Source organism: Callithrix jacchus, chromosome 2 (genome assembly GCF_049354715.1).
Source record: "Callithrix jacchus isolate 240 chromosome 2, calJac240_pri, whole genome shotgun sequence".
NCBI classification, from domain to species: Eukaryota; Metazoa; Chordata; class Mammalia; order Primates; family Cebidae; genus Callithrix; species Callithrix jacchus.
In genome coordinates, this window is record NC_133503.1 from 51738358 (window position 1) to 51759100 (window position 20743).

General features: G+C 34.8%; 1 protein-coding gene across 11 annotated transcripts in view; it reads right to left on the reverse strand.

Moving 5' to 3' along the window:
- The window catches only part of LOC118150612 (uncharacterized), a 325444-nt gene that overhangs the window by 119474 nt on the left and 185227 nt on the right, over nucleotides 1-20743 (reverse strand). For all 11 annotated transcript variants that reach the window (XR_004738734.3, XR_004738733.3, XR_013532492.1 and 8 more), the window contains one exon: nucleotides 16505-16595. Coding sequence is in view for 2 of the 11 variants with exons in the window: in XM_078365771.1 (XP_078221897.1) it covers nucleotides 16505-16595 (91 nt within the window). In the remaining 9 variants the exon portion in view is untranslated. The remainder of the gene's footprint in view (nucleotides 1-16504; nucleotides 16596-20743) is intronic.

The following is a 20743-nucleotide window of genomic DNA, read 5'->3' on the forward strand; positions in this document are numbered from 1 at the left end:
CGTGTGTACCTATGCAACTATTTTGCATGTTCTTCACATGTACCCCAAAATGTAAAATGCAATTAAAAAAATATATAATTGTGCTTTAATATCAAAAGTACACTAATATAAAACTAAAACTCAATTTTCACTTTTAAATATTTTTATGTAGCATTATTAATAAGAGAGTAAAAGATTTTCATTAACCTTTTGAGTGAACTACAAAAGCCACAAAAGGGGTAGGGGAGAGAAAGAGAAACAGATTTTCTGTGTTTTGTGCTGTCTTTATTAGGTCTTTTGATTATTTGGAAAATTGAGTCTCCTCTCTATAAAACAGTGAGGATTTTTTTCTATATTCTTTTAGTTATCATTTTGGCTAAATAAATTATTATTACCATGGCCTGTGATCCTATTTTTATCAATTATATTAAACCTTTGACATATTTCATAGACTTCCAAAAACCAAAATTCAAAACCAAAATGAAGTCCTTTTTACCTCAAACTAACTTCAGGTCCCAGAGGGCCCATGAAGCATTTAAAAGAGAGATAATAATCAAATATAATAAATGAAGGTTTATCTGATATGTTAAATTACACAAGAAGCACTTTCAGGTAATAAAAAATAATGTTAAACCTTTCTTTGAATTACACTTACATGGTGAAATATTCCAAATTAATATGCTATTAATACATGTTCCAAACTTTTATGCAATTCCTAAATTCTGATGTGTCTTGATATATGTTATTAGTCATAATTATCACTATTATGTTACATTATTATGAGCCACAGGAATAAACAAATTTCCTTGTCACTTGCATCTTTAACCATGACTGTTTTAAGTCTTGTTGTCCACTGCAAATTGCCTAATTTGGATGCTTTTTCTGAAAGCCCTTCACAAGCTATTATATTTCTAAAGAGTTGTGCTTTCAAGGAATTTCATGGAAGGTACTCTGAAAGTACAAATGTCTGATAACTTTAAGATTATACCATTGGACTGGATTTGAAAAAAAAAAAAAACACAGAATTTTACCCAAGCAGGAGAAGAATTAAATTATGAAATAATACTTTGACAGATTTGCATGCTAAGTCAGCCAGTACTGAAACTGTCAAAACATGCAATTTGAATGAACTCCTTGATCCAAGTCAAATGACCTCTAATAGTTAATTTAATAAACAGTGCTGTGCACTGGAATTGGAGAGACAAAATTGGTGTTTCAGAGGATGTAAATCTGTTAGAAACAAATTTTCAGTACCACAAAAAATATCACTCAAACATAAATTTTCTCAGCAAGACAAATTTGCTTCTATGGAAGGGTGCATCTCACAGATGGAGCAATGGCAAGGACACCACAAACAAAGGAAAGCAGGTGCTTTTAATTCTTAACACAGTTGGCCTTAGCTGCTAGATTTTTCCCTTAATGGTTGGGGTCATACAGCACAGTCTAAGCTAAACGCAATTAGCTAATTTGAAGAGCGCAGGGAAGAACATTTTCAGTGGGGAAAGCTGTTACAGAAGGGAGGGGGTGATTTCTTGGTGGGCATGCCTAAGCACAGCAGGCAGGGAGGGGATGATAGATTGGCAGGCAAGTTAACTTTAGACAAAGAACAGAGAAATAAGACTTCAAGACAGACAGTACAAGGAAGTAAAGACCTCTTGGAGATGAACACCTTCTTTGTAACAAAGTGAAACTCTTTGAAGAGGAACTGTCTAGACTAATTGTTTTTAACAAAATCCAATATTAAAGTCTACTCATAGAGAACCTGAACAACTGTCTAGTCCTTCCTGCTTCCTTAACATCTACATTATTAAAACTCAACACTCTGTAACTCAACATGGAAGAGCTGAAATAATTGAAATCATGAAAAATAAATGTGTGAAGACCTTTCTAAAATTGCTAAAATGATTTATAATCATCTTGTTTATCAAAACCATAATAATGGAAAGATAATCAAAACTTTAGGTACATTTCTGCTACCTGATGGGCCATATGAACATTTCTAGAGGGATTTTCATTCAATTGCTATTTTCAATCTATGTTTTCTGGTGGTATACAAACTTTTCCATGCTAGAAGACCAATGCTGTAACCATAGCTAAAGGTTATTAGAAGATGTGTTTTCCCCAGGAATATTCCTGGGGAAATCCCCAGTGATACTTGTTTCACTGGACAAGCAGTAAAACAGTTAACTAAGTTATTATAGATACAATACCATTAAGCAAAACAAACTGAGTTTACTGAATTGCCTTGATGAAAGGCATTGAAAATTGATGATAGTCACATCTACTTCCACCAGAAAACATAAGTTGGTCCCTTATGAAATAGTCCCTGGAAGGCCTATGTTCCTAATAATAGAACCTAATGTACCTCCTGCTCTCCTAAACCCTAAGATGACTACATACTGCAAGGCTTTACTGTAGAATGCCAACATATATTTTTGCCAGTTAAAGGAAGCTTTTAATGAACCACCAGCTGAGGACAATCTAGAACAGAGATTAGGTCTTCTGGAATTGTCATCAGAGAAAGAAAGACTGCCCTTGCCACCAACACTGCAGCAAAACTGTGGGACCTCAAACTTTGGGTCCACATTTTGTAACTCAAAAGCACTTTTTTATACTCTTGGAAATGGCACACTCATGTGGATCTTAAGGTAAAACTAACCAGAAAAGTTTCTATTCAGGAGCAGACAGTATCCGAGACATAAACAGTTTTCCCAGGATTGTGGGTAAATACTTTTCTGTCATCATGAAACTCTAATCTTTGTCTTATTTATGTATACCTCTTTTGCTCAGCAGGATTATACTGTAATTAGATCACCACAATCAGTACCTTCTGTGGGTAACTTTATGGAGCATTTCATCTGTCTTGCCAAACACAAACTTTACACAACCTAATGGATCCTTTAGTTCACACAGTGGGTATTTAGCAACATCCCTAACTTAACTGTTGTTCAAATTATACTACTGGTCAGATTTCTAGACCCACCTTTTCTCACTCCTTGTTTTAATTTAATTCAGTATAGGATACAAGGACCAGGACCAATACAGGACAGTTTTTCACCAAAAGCCTAGGAGTTTCTTGCGAACTGATTTATGTGCTAGGGTACTACAGTGTTCTTTCAACCTGTAATAATTCTACCTCAGACCCTTGGCTAGAAACTGCTAATTTCACCATGCCAAGTAATGTATCCATAAACAATAGAATCAGAAAAGGGGTCTTTGTATACATACATGGGGTTTACTTTTATTTTTGGAGAATTTTGCAGACAACCTTATACATAGACAAACTTATACCTTGATTAATGGAAGATGAAAGGCCAGTGTGAGCTAGACAACTTAATAGTACATTTGTTCCTTCATAGTCAGAAACAGAACATTGATCCAGTCAGTCTAACCTATATTCTAAGTTAAAAAGAACATTGCTGGGCCAGGCGCAGTGGCTTACACCTGTAATCCAAGCATTTTGGGAGGCTGCGGTGGGTAGATCATTTGAGGTCAGAAGTTTGAGACCGGTTTGGCCAACATGGTGAAATCCTGTCTCTACTAAAAACACAAAAATGCACACCTGTCATTTCAGCTGCTTGGGAGGCTGAGGCAGGAGAATCACTTGAACCTGGGAGGCAGAGGTTGCAGTGAACCAAGATTCCACCACTGCACTGTGCAGTTGTCAACACTTCTTATTGCACATGGATGAATAAAATATGTGTTATAGAGACTCAGTTTCAAGAGATTAACAAACAAGATGCTTAGTTAAAATGAGTACACTTCATTTGGCTAATTCTTTAATGGAGTAGTATTAGTTAGGTTGGTTCATGGGAATCCTGGTTAAGAATTTAACAATTTAAACACTTGGTATTGTCTTCCTCATAGTTACAATAGTCTCCCTGATTTACAGTATTTGCTCAAAAGTTATATTTTAAATTTTATTTATTTTATTTTTTTGGAGTTTTGCTGTAGTGGCCCAGGCTGGAGTGCAATGACACAATCTTAGCTAACTGCAGCCTCTGTCTTCTGGGTTCAAGAGATCCTGCTTCTTCAGGCTCCTGAGTAACTGGGATTACAGGTGCCTGCCACCACGTTCAGCTAATTTTTTATAATTTTAGTAGGGATGGAGTTTCACCATGTTGGCCAGGCAAAACTCCAGGCCAGACTTCTGCCCTACCTCCCAAAGTGTTGAAATTACATGTGTGAGTCAGCCTCAACAATTTTAAATAGTTGCATGCAGCCATCTTTAGAACATTAAATCAGCTCTCTTTGACTGGAATAGCAAAATCTCAAAGGAAAGCATTATTATGAGGACAGCATAACCTGTGAATGGTGTATTCAGACCATTTTTAGTTAAAAATGATGGTAATTGAGACGAGTTGCACTCATGACCTAAGGTTTGGTCAGATTCTCATTTAGGCAAGAACCTAACGAAAAGAGAGCAACTGCTAAGCAGAATTATGGAAGGCCAATGTTTGTGACTGAGCCTTTTCCCTAGTCCCCAATAGATCAGAACAAACTAGAATCACTCAGGCTAAGTGTCATATAATCAAAACAAAACTTTAAGCCGAGAGATACAGAAACCAGTTTTTTCCCCGCTTCTGACACCAAGAGATTCTGGTACAATGAGGAGATCCCTTTTGTTCTAACCCTTACAAAAAATCTAACCTGATATAACTTGATGTTAATCAGGCATTTTTTCCTATTGTTCTGTTTTTTTATTCACACCTTGCAAAACCCATTGCTATTTTCTAGTGGGATTTGAGACCAAATAAGTCTGTTTACAGTGGTGACAGAGTTATGGCAATGCCTATAGTTTTGTCCAATCTTTCAGAATTGAGAGGGTGATCAAAAGGGAAAAATCGTTAACCTTTGGGTCAGTTTGGCCTAAAGCTAACTTGTTACGTGTTTTAAGTTTGGCTGAAAAGTTCCTCTGTAACTTAACTTGAAGTGTAAACCACCTGTAACTTACCATGTAACAAGTCGCAGAGTCTCAGCCAATTACTGCAGCTACAGTTCCATTAACTACAGTTAGCCAACTGTTCAAACTAGATTCAAATAAGACAAAGACCCAGCTGTAATCAATTCAGCTGTTTCTGTACCTCCCTTCTATTTTCTGTATGCTGTTTCCCTTTTTTGTCCATAAATTGTATCTGACCATGAGGCAGCCCTGGAGTTTCTGCAAACAGCTTCTATTATAGTTCTGGAGGCGACCAGATTTGCAAATCATTCTCTGCTCAATTAAACTTTGTTAAATTTAATTTGTTTAAAGTTTATTTTTTAAACACTATCTTCTCCTCTAAGGATGCCTACCTTCTTTCTCAATCCTAACTCAGCTAAACAAGAAATAAAAACATGCTCTTAAAGTCCAAATTGACTTCTAGAGAGTTTAATTAATTAATACTGATTCATTTGGTAGAAATGTAGCAGTCCCCTCAACTGCAATTTTGCTTTCTGCAGGTTTAGTTACTCAACTGTGGTTTGAGAATATGTGAGTAAGAAAGAGTGAATACACATATTTTCAGAAAAGTTTTATAGTGTATTGTTGTAACTGTTCTATTTTATCAGTTATTTATTGCTTGCTGTGCCTAATTTATGAATTAAACTTTATCATACTTATGCATGTATAGGAAAAAAACACATTCATTATAGGTCAGATTCTCTATGATTTGGGGGTTCAGGAATCTGCTGGGAGTCTTGGAATGTATCCCCCTTGGATAAGGAGGGATTGCCGTATTACAGTGTGGGCTGAATTTTTTGCAATAGTTTTCAATTTTATGTCTCATCCTAACACTGTCTGTCTCTTCTAAGCAGTTCAGTTTCTTCATTAACAGCTGAATGTGCCCTGTTTGACTGGTGGTACCTTCCTCTATTTGTATTGTGCTTCTCTCTACTCAATTCTAAACATAATCCTATTTGCCCTTTGAAGTTCATATTTTCAAGAGTCACCTGTATTCTTTGGACCTTCCTTATATATTCTTAATATCTACATGGGCCTTTCTTATTTTAAGTACAAGGACTACACAAAGCAGCATAAGTGAGGTGTGCTGAGGGAGGGAGTGCAGGAGAGCAAATAGAGTACAGAGGACAAAAAGAACAAACTTAATTAGAAACAGAAAACCTTGGATCTGTGGGGTTTTTTTTCCTTTAATCTGAAACTTTCTGAACTTGAGACAATTACTTTGTGCCTATTTTCTCAAGTATAAAATATAGCTGAAAATGCCTTCCCTGGTCCTTCATGAAATAGTTTTTAAGAAAAATGTATGGATATATGGTGAAATGGTACAAGAAGTAAAATCACTATGAAGAGTTCTAAAGTATTTTTTTTATGCCCATATTACACTTTTTTGGATATACAGTTTTCCTTTGAAGTTCAAAGGTGATTTTTCAGTCAATATCTTAGAATGTAGAATATATTTTTCAGTGGATATAATTTTGAAATTTTGGTTCTGAAAAAAGCCTGTTTAAACTGTATTAGAAATAGCACATATATATACACAGCATATATGCATGAATACATATATATGTATATAACATATTTATGTATGCAACATGATCTGTGTAGCAAAATGATAGAAAATATAGTTGTTCTAGTACATACTAGAGATGAAAGTTGAAAAAACAATAACCTTCATTCAAAATGATATTTCTTAAAAAAAAACTGATTACTGGTACTTGAAGAAAACTGGATGTAATTAGAGAAGTGCAAGACGTAGATACCATTTACAGAGATTCTGAAGGAGATTTATGAACACTTTAAATCACTTTAGAAATTTAAAACCCAGATTCTTAATTAGACACTGTGATTTCAGAACTTTCTTAATACAGGCAAATAATTATTAACAATAGTCTTTCTAGTTGTCTTCAAGAAAAATAGCAAAGATGAGAGAGGGAGGGTGTTTTTTTTTTAAAGAAAAAAAAAGAAAAGAAGAAAGAAAAAGAGAGAGAAAGAAATAAAAAAGATAAAAGAGAGAAAAAATAAGAAGAAAAAGAGGGAGAGAGAACGGGAATCTTGCTCTATTGCCCAGGATAAAATGCAGTCTAAAAATGGGCATTAAAAACCTCTTTTATGCCAGTAAATGTGCTTAACCATGAAGACAGGAAGGAATAAGGGAGGAAAATAACAAGCAGCCAACCAATATTTCATTTAAACCTGTGAAATGCTATGCAATTGCTGAGGAGTGACTTACTTCAATGTGGTCACTTTTAGAATAGGTATGATGTGATACTGAGAAAAACGTATGTTTTGTGGATTTGGGGTGGAGAGTTCTGTAAATGTTTATTAAGTCTACTTATTTCAGGTCTGAGTTCAAGTCCTGGATATCCTTGTTAATTTTCTGTCTCATCGATCTATCTAATATTGACAATGTAGTGTTAAAGTCTCCCACTATTATTATGTGGGAGTCTAAGTCTCTTTGTAAGTCATTAAGAACTTGCCTTATGTATCTGGATGCTCCTGTATTGGGTACATATGTATTTAGGATCATTAGCTCTTCTTGTTGCATTGATCCTTTTACCATTATGTAATGTCCTTCTTTGTCTCTTTTGGTCTTTGTTGCTTTAAAGTCCATTTTATCAGAGACGAGATTTGCAACTCCTGCTTTTTTTTTTTTTCTCTCCATTTGGTTGGTAAATCTTCCTCCATCCTTTTGTTTTGAGTCTTTGTGTATCCTTGCATGTGAGATGGGTGGGAGGGTGTTTTCTAACACATTGATGAGAAATGGAAGCAGAAAAAAAAGGTTTAAAAATAACAGCTACCACTTATTGAGGGATTAGAATGAGCCACATAAGTGATTTGCTTGAGCTCTTTAACTACTAATACTTGTTTCATTTGTCTGCTGCTTTCCTTCAAGGTTGACTTTTAGCAAGAAATCTTATACGTCTTGTTTCAAATGCAGATATCATGAGTATTTACCTTGCAAATTTTCAGAATTTGAACACACTCATCTGGCGTGGAACAAACATCCTGATCAAGAAACATAAAATTACAAGGAGTCATGTCCCCATCTCACATGTACCCATCTCACTTCTAACTCCATGCCATGGATAAGTTCTGTCCTGATGTCTGAAACTATAGGGTAATTTGGCTTGGTTTAAAACATTATATAAATGCCATAATATAGTGTATGCTCTTTTGTGCCTTTTTGGCCATTTTTTTTTTTGCAATAGTTATCAGTGATATTGTACATAGTTGCAATTCATTCACTTTTACTGCTGTAGAAATGTGGCCTCTTCCATGAAATGTCTTTTTGTTGATATCTTAGCATTTGTAAAATTATATTATTATTTTTATAAATGTTCTATTTTTAATTTTTGTGAGCATTTAGTAGGTATATGTATTTATGGGGTATATGAGATATTTGTCTTTTTATTTTTAATTTATATTACTACTTGATGTATAATTTTTATATAATCTGGCTATGAATATATATTCAGGTATATATATAATCACATATATCATATGTATTTTTTTCCCACTCCATGGCATGTATTCTCATTTTGCTTCTGGTATCTATCACACTTAAGAAAGCATAAAGTTTTCTTTATAATGGTTTTTATTTTATTATGTTTTTATTTTGTGTATCACCTTAATTAAAAGGTAGTACTTTTAATTTTTGTTCTTTTATCTATATTTTGCAGAGTTGTTTCCTGCTTTAAAAATGTTGTCTATCTCAAAGTTATGAAGATATTTTGTTATGAAGATATCCTTTAGAAGCTTGATTATTAATGTACATTTTCTCATTTAGATAAGCAATCATCTGGAATAGATCTGTGTGCATACTATAAAGTCTATGGCTGTGGTTTATATTTTTTCATATTAGAACTTGTGTTAGTTTTATACTGTTGATTTAAAATATTAGAACAAAGTTGATTGCTGAAAATGACACAAATTTATTATCCTACAATATTCTAGGTAAGAAGTCTAACAGAAGTGCTGTCCAGCTAAAACTAAGTTTTGGCAAGGCTATGTTTCTTGCTGGAGGCTTTAGGGGAGAATGCATTTCCCTGCCTTTTCCACCTCTTGAGGCCATGTTCACACTCCTTGGCTCACAGGTCCTTCATCTTAAAGCCAGCATCTGTGGGGCAAGTTCTGTGTAGCACTGTTTTTTCGGTTAGTTGCATCTCTCTCTAACTCTAACCTTTCCTTTTCTCTCTAGGTAGATTTAAAGTTTCTTATTGTCAATTGGTTGAAAGAGTTATTATCTAAAGGTCTAGAATCAAATAGAAAAGAATGTCTGGGTTACAATAAGGGATTGTGGAGACCAAGGTTTTTATTGTTGTTGTTGTTGTTTGTTTTTGTTTTTGTTTTAGGAAGGGAGGAAGGCAGGAAGGGAGGAAAGGAGAAACAAAGGAAGGGAGGGAGGGAGGAAGGGAGGGATGGAGGGAGGGAGGGAAGGAGGGAGAGAAGGGAAGGAAGTAAATTGAGCAATGAGAGAGGCATTGCTGACCTGGATTTAGAGGTCTACAGATTGATTTCTTTTTTTTTTTCTTTTTTTGAGAGAAGGAAAGAAAAAAAAGGAGTAAAGGAGAGGAAGAAAGAGGAAGAAAAAGAGGGAGAGAGAAGGGACATGTTGCTTTATTCTAAAAAAATTTGGCATTAATAATGGCCAATCAATGTTTCATTTAAACCTATGAGTAGGTGTGATGTGGTATTGACAAGAATGTATATTTTGTCTATTTAAAGTGGAGAGCTTTATAAATATTTATTAAGTTTACTTGTTCTGGATCTGAGTTCGAGTCCTTGATGTCCTTATTAATTTTCTGTCTCGTTGAGTCTAAGTCTTTTTATAGGTCTTATGTATCTGGGTGTTAGGATCATTAGCTCTTCTTGTTGCATTGATCCTTTTACCACTATATCTTTGTTGCTTTAAGACCTATTTCATCAGATACGAGAATTGCAACTCCTGCTTTTTATTTATTCATTTATTTTTGCTCTCCATTTGGTTGGTAAATCTTTCTCCATCCCTTTGTTTTGAGTCTTTGTGTATCCTTGCAAGTGAAATGGGTCTGGATGTGACATGCCATTGGGTTTTGGCTGTATCTTTTGATTGGGGGATTTAGTCGATTTAAATTTAGGATTACTGCCATTTGATGTTAACTGGCTGTTTTATCCATTCGTTGATGTCAAATTCTTCTTTATGTTGATGCTCTTTACTTTTTGGTATATTTTTAGAAAGGCTAATACTGGTTGTTTTTTTCTCTGTGTAATGCTTCTTTCAGAAGCTCTTGTAAAGCAGGCCTGGTGGTAATAAAATCTCTGAGTACTTGCTTGTTCATAAAAGATTTTATTTTTCCTTCAGTTATGAAGTTTAGTTTGGCTGGATATGAAATTCTGGGCTGAAAGTCCTGTTCTTTAAGGATGTTGAATATTGGCCCCCACTCTCTTCTGGCTTGTAGAGTTTCTGCTGAGAGATCTGCTGTAAGTCTGATAGGCTTCCCTTTGTGGGTAACTTCACCTTTCTCTCTGGCTGCCCTTAGTATTTTCTCCTTCATTTCAACCCTGGTGAATCTAACGATTATGTGCCTTGCGGTGGCTCTTCTTGAGGAATATCTTTGTGGTGTTCTCTGTATTACCTGGGGTTGAATATTGACCTGCTTTGCTAGTTTAGGAAAATTTTCCTGAATCATATCCTGAAGAATATTTTCCAGCTTGGATTCATTCTCTCCGTCACATTCAGGTACACCTATCAAACATAAATTTGGTCTTTTTACATAGTCCCACATTTCTTGGAGACTTTGCTCATTCCTTTTTATCCTTTTCTCTCTAATCTTGTCTTCTTGTTTTATTTCATTAAGTTAGACTTCTACCTCTGATATCCTTTCTTCTGCTTCAACAATTCGAGTGTTTAAACCTGTGCATACTTCTCGGAGTTCCTGCATTGTATTCTTCAGTTCCATTAATTCACTTATATTCCTCTCTAAGTTGTCTATTCTCATTAGGATTTCGTCAAACCTTTTTTCAAAGTTCTTAGTTTCTTTACATTGGACTACAACATGTTCTTTTAACTCACAGAAGTTTCTTATTAACCATTTTTGGAAGCCTGATTCTGTTAATGGGATGCACTCATTCTTGATCAAGGGAGACCAAGGTTTTATCATGCAGGCGAAACTTTCAGGTAGCAGGCTTCAGAGAGAATAGATTGTAAATATTTTTTACCATACATAAGAAGTCTATGAGTCTTAAAGTCTCTGTCTTGATGTTTGTGAGGTATGTCTGATTCCCACTTCCTATCATGGCCTGAATTAGTTTTGCAGGATAATTTGGGGAGAGGAGGGTCCATCAGTCAGTTGGGAGGTTTAAAATTTTATTTTTGTGTATAGTGAGAGTATTAAAAATCTATTTTTAATGCTGAAATTGTGCTTTATTATTAACTACCATCATCATACAGTGCAATAGATCACTAAAACTTATTCTAACAAACTTTCTACCATTTGAGCAGCATCTCCCCTAGTCCTGTAACTCTTCCCTACATCCTAGCCTCTGGTAACCACCTTTTTACTCTCTGTTTCTATGAGATTAATTGTTTTAAGATCTCTCTATAAGTGAGATCATATACTATGTGTCTGTCTGGATTATTTCACTTAGCATAATATTCTCCAATTTTATCTATGTTGTCATGAATTACAGTTTTCTCCTTTTTAAAGACTGTATACTATACCATTGTGTATATACCACATTTTATTTATCCATTCATCTGTTGATGGACTCTTAGGTTACTCTGATATCATGACTATTATGACTAATGCTGGAATAAACATGTGAGTGGAGCTATCTCTTTGATATACCTATTTCACTTCCTTTGGCTATACTCAGTCTACTCAGAAGTTAGACTGCTGGATTATATAGCAATTCTACTTACAGTTGTTTGAGGAATCTCCATACTATTTTCCAAAGTGGCTGTATTTATTTGAATTCCAACAAAGACTGTACAAGTCTTCCCTTTTGCTCACATTATCACAAACATTTATTATTCCTTGTATTTTTAATAATAGTCACTCTAGCAGGTGTAAAGAGATAACTGTCTTGTAGTTTTAATTTGTGTTCTCCTGAGTAGTAATGCTGAACATTTTTATATGTCTTTTGGACACTCATATCTCTTGTTTTGAGACATTTCTGTTCAGATCCTTCACTCACTTTCAATTTTTTTTCTTGCTATTCTGTTGTTTGTGTTGCTTATATATTTTGGATATTGGTCCATTATCAGAAGTATGATTTGAAAATATTTTTTCCCAATCCATTGGTTGTATCCTCATTCTGTCAATTATTTTCTTTGTTGTGCAAAAGTTTTTCTTCTTTTCACTTTGATAGAATTCCATTTGTTTTTATTTTTTTATTTTTTTTTTTTTTGAGACGGAGTTTCGCTCTTGTTACCCAGGCTGGAGTGCAATGGCGCGATCTCGGCTCACCGCAATCTCCGCCTCCTGGGTTCAGGCAATTCTCCTGCCTCAGCCTCCGGAGTAGCTGGGACTACAGGCACGCGCCACCATGCCCAGCTAATTTTTTGTATCTTTTTAGTAGAGACGGGGTTTCACCATGTTGACCAGGATGGTCTCGATCTCTTGACCTCGTGATCCACCCGCCTCGGCCTCCCAAAGTGCTGGGATTACAGGCTTGAGCCACCGCGCCCGGCCCCTGTTTTTATTTTTATTGTCTCTGCTCTTAAAGTGCTATTGAAGAAATCATCACATGGACAGATGTCATAAAACATTTCCTCTATATTTTCTTCTAGAAGATTTAGAGTTTCAGGTCTATCATTTAAGTCTTTTGTTTATTTTAGTTAAGATTTCGTATATAGTGTGATATAAGAATCCAAACTTAATCCTTCTGCTGTGGATATTCAGTTTTTCTAATACCACTTACTAAAGAGTCTTTTTTCCATGGTTTTCTTCATGGCTTTCTCAAAAATCAATAAACCATATATTCTTGGGTTTATTTCTGGGCTTTCTGTCTTGTTCCATTGGTTGATGTGTCTGTTTTTATGCTAGTGCCATGATGTTTTAATTACAATAACTTTATATTTTGAAATCAGAAATTGTAACATGTTTAGCTGTGTTCTTTTCTCTCAGGATTGCTTTGGCTCTTTGAGATTCTTTTCTAATTTTATATGAATTTTAGAATTTGTTTTTTATTTCTGTGAAAACTGACAATTGAGTTTTGATAGAATTTGCATTGAACCTGTAGATCACTTTGGGTGAGATGAACATTTTAACAATAATAATTTTTTCAATGTATGAATATTGAATATATTTCTATTTCTTTGTGTCTTCAATTTCTTTCATCAATGTTTTATACTTTTCAGTGTATAGGTTATTCACAAATTAAGTTGGTAGGTGGTAACCTCCCTTGCCTTTGCTCCAATCCTAGGTGAGTAACTGTCTTGCCTTGCTCCTCTCTGCAGTCCTTGGGTCACTGATACTTCCTTGATGAATCTCAATATGGCTTCCCATAGAATCCTCTTGAAGAGCTAGTGTTTACTCATCAGTCCTTGTCCTCTCCATGACAGTGGCATACACTAGCTGCTTACAGTTAGCCCCCTTGAAACCTCTCCCTCAATGGTGTCTTTTGATGCAGAGAAGTTTAACATTTTGATAATGTTCAGTGTATCTATTTTATTCCTCTAGTTGTTTAAGCTTTTGCTGTTACACTTAAGAAACTGCTGTTTAAATTACAGTAACACTTATATATAGCTATGTTTCCTTCTAAGAGTTTTATAGTTCTAGCAGTTTTATTTAGGCCTTTAAATTTGAGCTCACTTTTATACACAGTGTGAGATACAAGTCCAGATTCTTTTGTAACTAAATATTCAACTAAATTTAGTTGAGCATGAATGTATAATCAACTAAATGTATTGTTATTTGTGAATTCTCAATTGTGTTACATTGGTCAATATGTCTATTCTTGTGGCAGTACTACACCATCCTGATTACCACAGCTTTGTAGTAAGTCTTGAAATTGCAAGTTAACTTTTTAAATATTGTTTTGGTTATTCAGGGTTCCTTGAATTTTCATGTAAATTTTATTATGGTCTTATTTACTTCTGAAGAAAAACAAAATTATAGATTTAATAAGAAATTCACTGAATCTACAGATCCATTCGTGGAATACTGCTACCTCAACAATGTTAGATCTTTTATCCCAGTGACATGAAATATCCATTTGTTTAAATCTGCCTCAATTTATTTCAATTATTTGTAGGTTTCAGTATAAAAGTATTGGACTTTATTGTTAAAATGTAGTTTTCAATTTTTCAATTTTCTTTTCAGATTATTCATTTCTATTGTATAGAAATACAACTAGTTTTAGGGAGACTGATGTTAGAAAGATGATGAAACAGGAGGTCTCCTGTTTGTATTCCCCCCACAACAATAATTTGTCAGTGACATGGGTACAAAAGTAATTTGTTATAGCTTTAATATCCAGGTAGGAGGTTATAATACATTAGTAGAGCCAAAGACATAGAAGGGTCACGTTTGAGAAGGCAGGCTTGAACCTACCTATTAGGATTGCTCACATTTGTCTCAGATACAGACCTGGAAACAGTCCTGTACTGACATGGACATCATTCTTGTCACCTGGGCTATCTGCAAAGGAAGCTTGTTGGAGGTACATCTGCTTGTGCCTTGGGTAACAGGCTTGTCAACTTCAGTACCAATTGTGGATTCTGAAGTGGCCTGTAAACCAAGTCTACCTCCAAGCTGTGGTCTGGAAGAATACTACCTGCCCAGAATCCAGAAGGAGATACAACCATACATGCCCTAGAGAATGGCTTACCAACCTCATTTTGACTGCAGATTTGAAACTTGCCCTATGGCTTGGTTTGACTGCAGATTTGAAACTTGCCCTTTTCAGTTGCAGTCTAGGAGCAGTCTTGCCTTTGTGACAGCTCAGTGGGGAGGATGCTTTTCCATGCACAAAGGCTAGGGAAAGACTGGGCCAAAGGCAAAAATGCCAATGGAGGTTCCACTGTAGATCCTGAAGTGGCCCTGTGACCCAGTATTGGCTGCATTTCACTGTGGTCTGGGGCCAGTCATGCTGCCCAGAAACCTAAAAAGAAGCATACCCATCCCCAAAGGCAGGCCTGTACATATCAGTACTAGCTGTCAACCCTGAAGCAGCCCTGTGATTCCATTGTAGCCCATCTGCCACACTGCAGGACTGTTTCTGATTGTCCATGGATATGCCCAGTGACTCAGTATGAGCCACCCCCATCTGCATAACTGGTATCAAGCCCACTATCTGTGGACCCAAATGTTGACCCTTTCCCCAGCACTAGCCCTATTGGCTGGCTCTAATTATTTTGAGGTATGTTCCTTCAATACTTATAAAACAAGTATCCTGGAGACAGTTCCATCTACACAGGATCTATAATTGCCTGATAACAGGCCTATGAACCATACACTTTATTGCAGTCCCAGAAGCAAACATATAACTTAACTACAAAGCCATTTGACTACATTCCCAAAAGGCAATCTCATAAGTAAGGGGACCTGATGGAATAAGGTCATTATCTGCAGGGACCAGCCTATAAGAAATAGAAGATATGTTTGCTCCTTTGAATGTGTGAACACTGATGCAAGCCTACATGAAACACAAAGAATCAATCAAATTGAACAGACCTCCAGTAGCCAACATAAAAAATTGAAGATGTACAAATTGCTTGAAAATTTAAAGTATTCATTTTAAAGGTGCTCAATGAGATGTAAGAAAACACAAATAGAAAACCAAACAAAATCAGAAAAATGATTTAGGGAAAATGAGAAATGTAGCAAAGAAATAAACACCATGAAGAAGAATTAAACAGAAATCCCAGAGCTGAAGAATACATTGACAGAACTGAAAAAAAATTAATAGAAAGCTTGAACACCATACTTGATCATGAAGAAGAAAGAATTAGTGAATAGAAGGACAAGTCATTTGAAATTTGACAGAAGAATAAAAAGAAAAAATGAAGGAGTCAAGAAAGCATATGGTACATATTGGGAACTATCCAACAAATGAATATATGCATTATAAGTATTCCAGAAATATGCTAGAAAGGGAAAAATGTAGAAAGCTCATTTTTTTTTAACAAGAGTTGGAGTTTCGCTCTTGTTACCCAGGCTGGAGTACAATGGTGCAATCTTGGCTCACCGCAACCTCCGCCTCCTGGATTCAGGCAATTCTCCTGCCTCAGCCTCCTGTGTAGCTGGGAGTACAGGCACACGCCACCATGCCCAGCTGATTTTTTGTATTTTTAGTAGAGACGAGGTTTCACCATGTTGACCAGGATGTTCTTGATCTCTTGACCTTGTGATCCACCCACCTCGGCCTACCAAAGTTCTGGGATACAGGCTTGAGCCACCACGCCTGGCCAGAAAGCTCATTTAAAGAAAAACATGGCCACTTTCCAAAATCTTGGAAGTAATACTAAATGTAGATTCATGAAGCTTTTAGATCACCACTCTATATTAACCAAAATATTACCCAGACACCTTACAATCAGATCGTCAAAAGTTATAACAAAAAAATAATTTTGAAAACAGTTAAGGAAAAGTGACTTACCACATACACCGGAGAATTTATAAGGTTATCAGTAAATTTCTCAGCAGAAACTTTACAGACCAGGAGGGAGTGGTATAATATCTTCAACAGGCTGAAAAACAAAACAAAAACTGCCAACTAAGACTATAATCATCAGCAAAGCTGCCCTTCAGAAATAAAAAAAATAATAATATTCTAAGACAAACAAAAACTGAGGCAATACATCACCACTAAAGGTGTTTTACAGGAAATACTAAAGATAATTTCTCAAGCTGAAAGAAAAGGATGCTAAGTAATAAAATGAAAACATATAAAAGTATAATAATAGTAAGGTAAACTTAAATTCAGAATACTTTAATATTATAATAGCTGTACATAAGTCACTTTTAACACTAGTATAAAAGTCAAAAGCCAAAAGATAAAATAACTGTAGCTACAACAATTTGCCAAAAGATACACAACATAAAAATGTGTAAAATATAACACCAATAGCACACAATATGTACTGGTGGGGGAAGGAGTAAAATACAGAGATTTTATACATGAATAAATTTCTATTTAAAAATAGATTGTTATAACTAAAAATATTTTATGTAAGCCTCATGGTAGTCACAGAAAAAAAAATTGGAAGTAAATAAAATATTAAAAAAAAGGAAATATTGAGCAGTAGTTTGCAGATCTCTCTGTAGAAATCCTTCATTTCTCTTGTTAGCTGTATTACTAAGTATTTTATTCTTTTTGTGACAATTGTGAATAAAAGTTCTTTCATGCTTTGGCTCTCTGCCTGCCTGTTGGTGGTGCATAGGAATGCTAGTGACATTTGCACATTTATTTTGTATTCTAAGACTTCACTGTAGTTGCTTAACAGATTAAGAAGCTTTTGGGCTGAGATGATGGGTTTTCTAGATACGGGATAATGTCATCTGCAGAAAAAGATAGTTTGACACTCTCTCTTTCTATTTGAATACCCCTAATTTTTTTCTCTGGTCTAATTGCCCTAGCCAGAAATTCTAATACTATGTTGAATAGCAATAGTGAGAGAGGACATCATTGACTTGTACCAGTTTTCAAGGAGAATGCCTCTTTTGCCTATTCAGTATCATATTGGCTGGCTCTTATTATTTTGAGGTATGTTCCTTCAATAGCTATGACATAAGCAAATGGCAAATTATTTCACGGATAGGAAGAATCATTATCTTAAAAATGGCCATACTGCCCACAGCAATTTATAGATTCAATGCTATTCCCAGTAAGCTACCATTGACATCCTTCACAGAGTTAGAAAAAACTATTTTAAAATTCATATAGAACCAAAAAAGAGTCCAAATAGCCAATGTAATCCTAAATAATCCTAAGCAAAAAGACAATAGGTGGAAGCATCACACTACCTGACTTCAAACTATACTACTACAAGGCTGCAGTCAGCAAAACAGCATGGTACTAGTACAAAAACAGACACATAATCCAAAAATCAAACCACACACCTACATCCATCTGATCCTCAACAAACTTGACAAAAAAAGAATGGGGAAGTGATTTTCTATTTAATAAAGAGTGCTAGGAGAATTGGCTAGCCATATGCAGAAAATTGAAACTGGACTTCTTCCTTACACCATATAAAAAATCAATTCATTATAGATTAAAGACTTAAATTTAAAACTCCAAACTATAAAAACACAACAAGAAAACCTAGGCAATACCATTCAGGATACAGGGATGGCCAAATCCTTAAAGCAATCACAACAAAAGCCAAAATTGCCAAATGAAATCTAATTGAACTAAAGAGCTTCTGCACAGCAAAATAAACTATTAACAGAGTAAACAGACAACCTACAGAAGAGGAGAAAAATTTTCCAATCTATGCACTTGATGAAAGTCTAATATCCAGTATCTATAAGGAACTTAAACAAATTTACAAGAAAAAAACAACCCAATTAAAAAGTGGGTAAATGACATGAACAGACACTTCTCAAATGACAACATACATGGGGTCAACAAGCATAGGGAAAAAGCTCAACATCACTGACCATTAGAGAAATGCAGACTAAAACTGCTATGAGATACCATCTCATGCCAGTCAGAATGATTATTAAAAAGCAAAAAAAAAAAAAAATTAGATGCTGGTGAGGTTGTGGAGAAAAATGAACACTTTTACACTGTTGGTGGTAATGTAGTCAACCACTGTGAAAGACACTGTGGTAATTCCTCAAAATCTTAGATATAAAAATACCCAGTAATGGCATTATTGGATATAAACCCAAAGAATATAAACCATTCTGTTATAAAGACACATGCATGAATATGTTCAAAATAGCACTATTCAAAGTTGCAAAGACATGGAATCAACCTAAATGGTCATAGATGTTAGACTGGATAAAGAAAATGTGGTACATATATACCATCAAATACTATTCATCTGTAACTTTACAGGGACCTGGATGGAGCTGGAGGCCATCATCCTTAGCAAACTAATGCAGAAACAGAAAACCAAATACCACATGAGATCTTGATGATGAGAACACATGGATGCATAGAGGGGAACAATGCACACTGACTAAGGCCTACTGGAGTGTAGAGGCTGGGAAGAGGGAGCAGATTAGGAAAAATAATGAATAGTAGGCTTAATACCTGGCTGATGAAATAATCTATACAACAAATCCCCAAAACAAATGTTTATCTATGTAACAAATCTTCACATCCTGTACATGTACCATAAAGAGAAAGAAATCAAAACATTCCATTACAAGAAGAAACAAATAACAAGAGATGAAAGAAGGCAATAAAAATTTCATAAATAATAAAATGGCAGTAGCAAGTCCTTAGCCATTAATAATTACTTTAAATATAAATGGATTAAATTTGCTGATCAAAATACTCAGAGTGAAAGGGTAAAAAGAAAAATAAGATTCAACAATATACTGCTCAAAAAAGACTTATTTAAAACCTAAGGACACACATAGGCTGAAAGTGATGAGATGGAAAAAGATATTCCAAGCAAATGAAAACCAAAAGGAGCAAGGGTGGCTATATTTCTATTAGACAAAATGAACTCAGTCAAAATCTGTCACAAAAGATAGAGAAAATTATTATATAATAATAAAGGGGTCAGTTCATCAAGACAATATAAGAATTGTAAATATATATGCAGCCAACACAGTAGCACCTAAATATAGAAAGCAAAGATTGCCAAAACCCAATGGAGAAACAGAAATCCAATAATAGCAGAAAATGTCAATGCCCCTTCAACAATAGATAGATCATTCAGATAGAACTTGAATAACCCCATAGACCAAATAGACCTAACAGAATACATATGCAGCACATTCCATCCAAAGAGAAGAATACACACATGGGACATCCTCCAGAATAGATTATATGTGTGGTCACCAAACAAATATTAGCAAATTTGAATATTTAAGTAATATTAAATGTATTTTTCTAACACAGTGGTATAAAACTCAAATTCAATAAAAGGAGCAGTTCTAAAAAAACACAATAGGTAAAAAGCAAGCTACTGAACAACCAGTGGATCAAAGAAGAAATCAGAGATGCAAAGACATTTCAATATGTACAAATCAGTAAAAATAGTATACCACATTAGCAGAATGAAGAATTTAAGACATACCATCATTCAATAGATGCAGAAAAAGCATTTGACAAAATTTAATATCCTTTCACAATTAAAAAAAAAAACCTCTCAACAAATGTGATATACAAGGAATTCACCTCAAAATACTGAAGGACATTCATAACAATCCTCCAACTAACATTATACTCAATGGTGAAAAGATGAAAGCTCTTCCTCTAACATCAGCAACATAGCAAGAATGTCCAATCTGACTATTTGTATAACATAGTACTAGAAACCCTAGGTAGAGCAATTAGGTAAGAGAAATAAATAAAAAGTATCTACATTTGAAAGAAATCAGTTAAATTGTCTTTGTTTGTAAGAGATATTATATTTCTAGAACACTCTGAATACTTACCTCAAAACCTGTTAAAGCTAATAAGTGACCTCAATAAAGCGGCAGGATGTGAAATTAGCATAAAAAGCAGTTGCCTTTCTATACTCTAATAAGTTTTCTCAAAATTATATTAAGAACACAATTCTATTTACAATAGTATCAAACTTAATAAAATACTTAGGAATAAATTTAGCCAATGAGTTACATTTTGAAAGAAATTTAAAAAGACACAAATAAGTGGAAAGATGTCCTGTGTTTATACATCAGGAAAGTTAATCTTGTTAAAATGTCTATA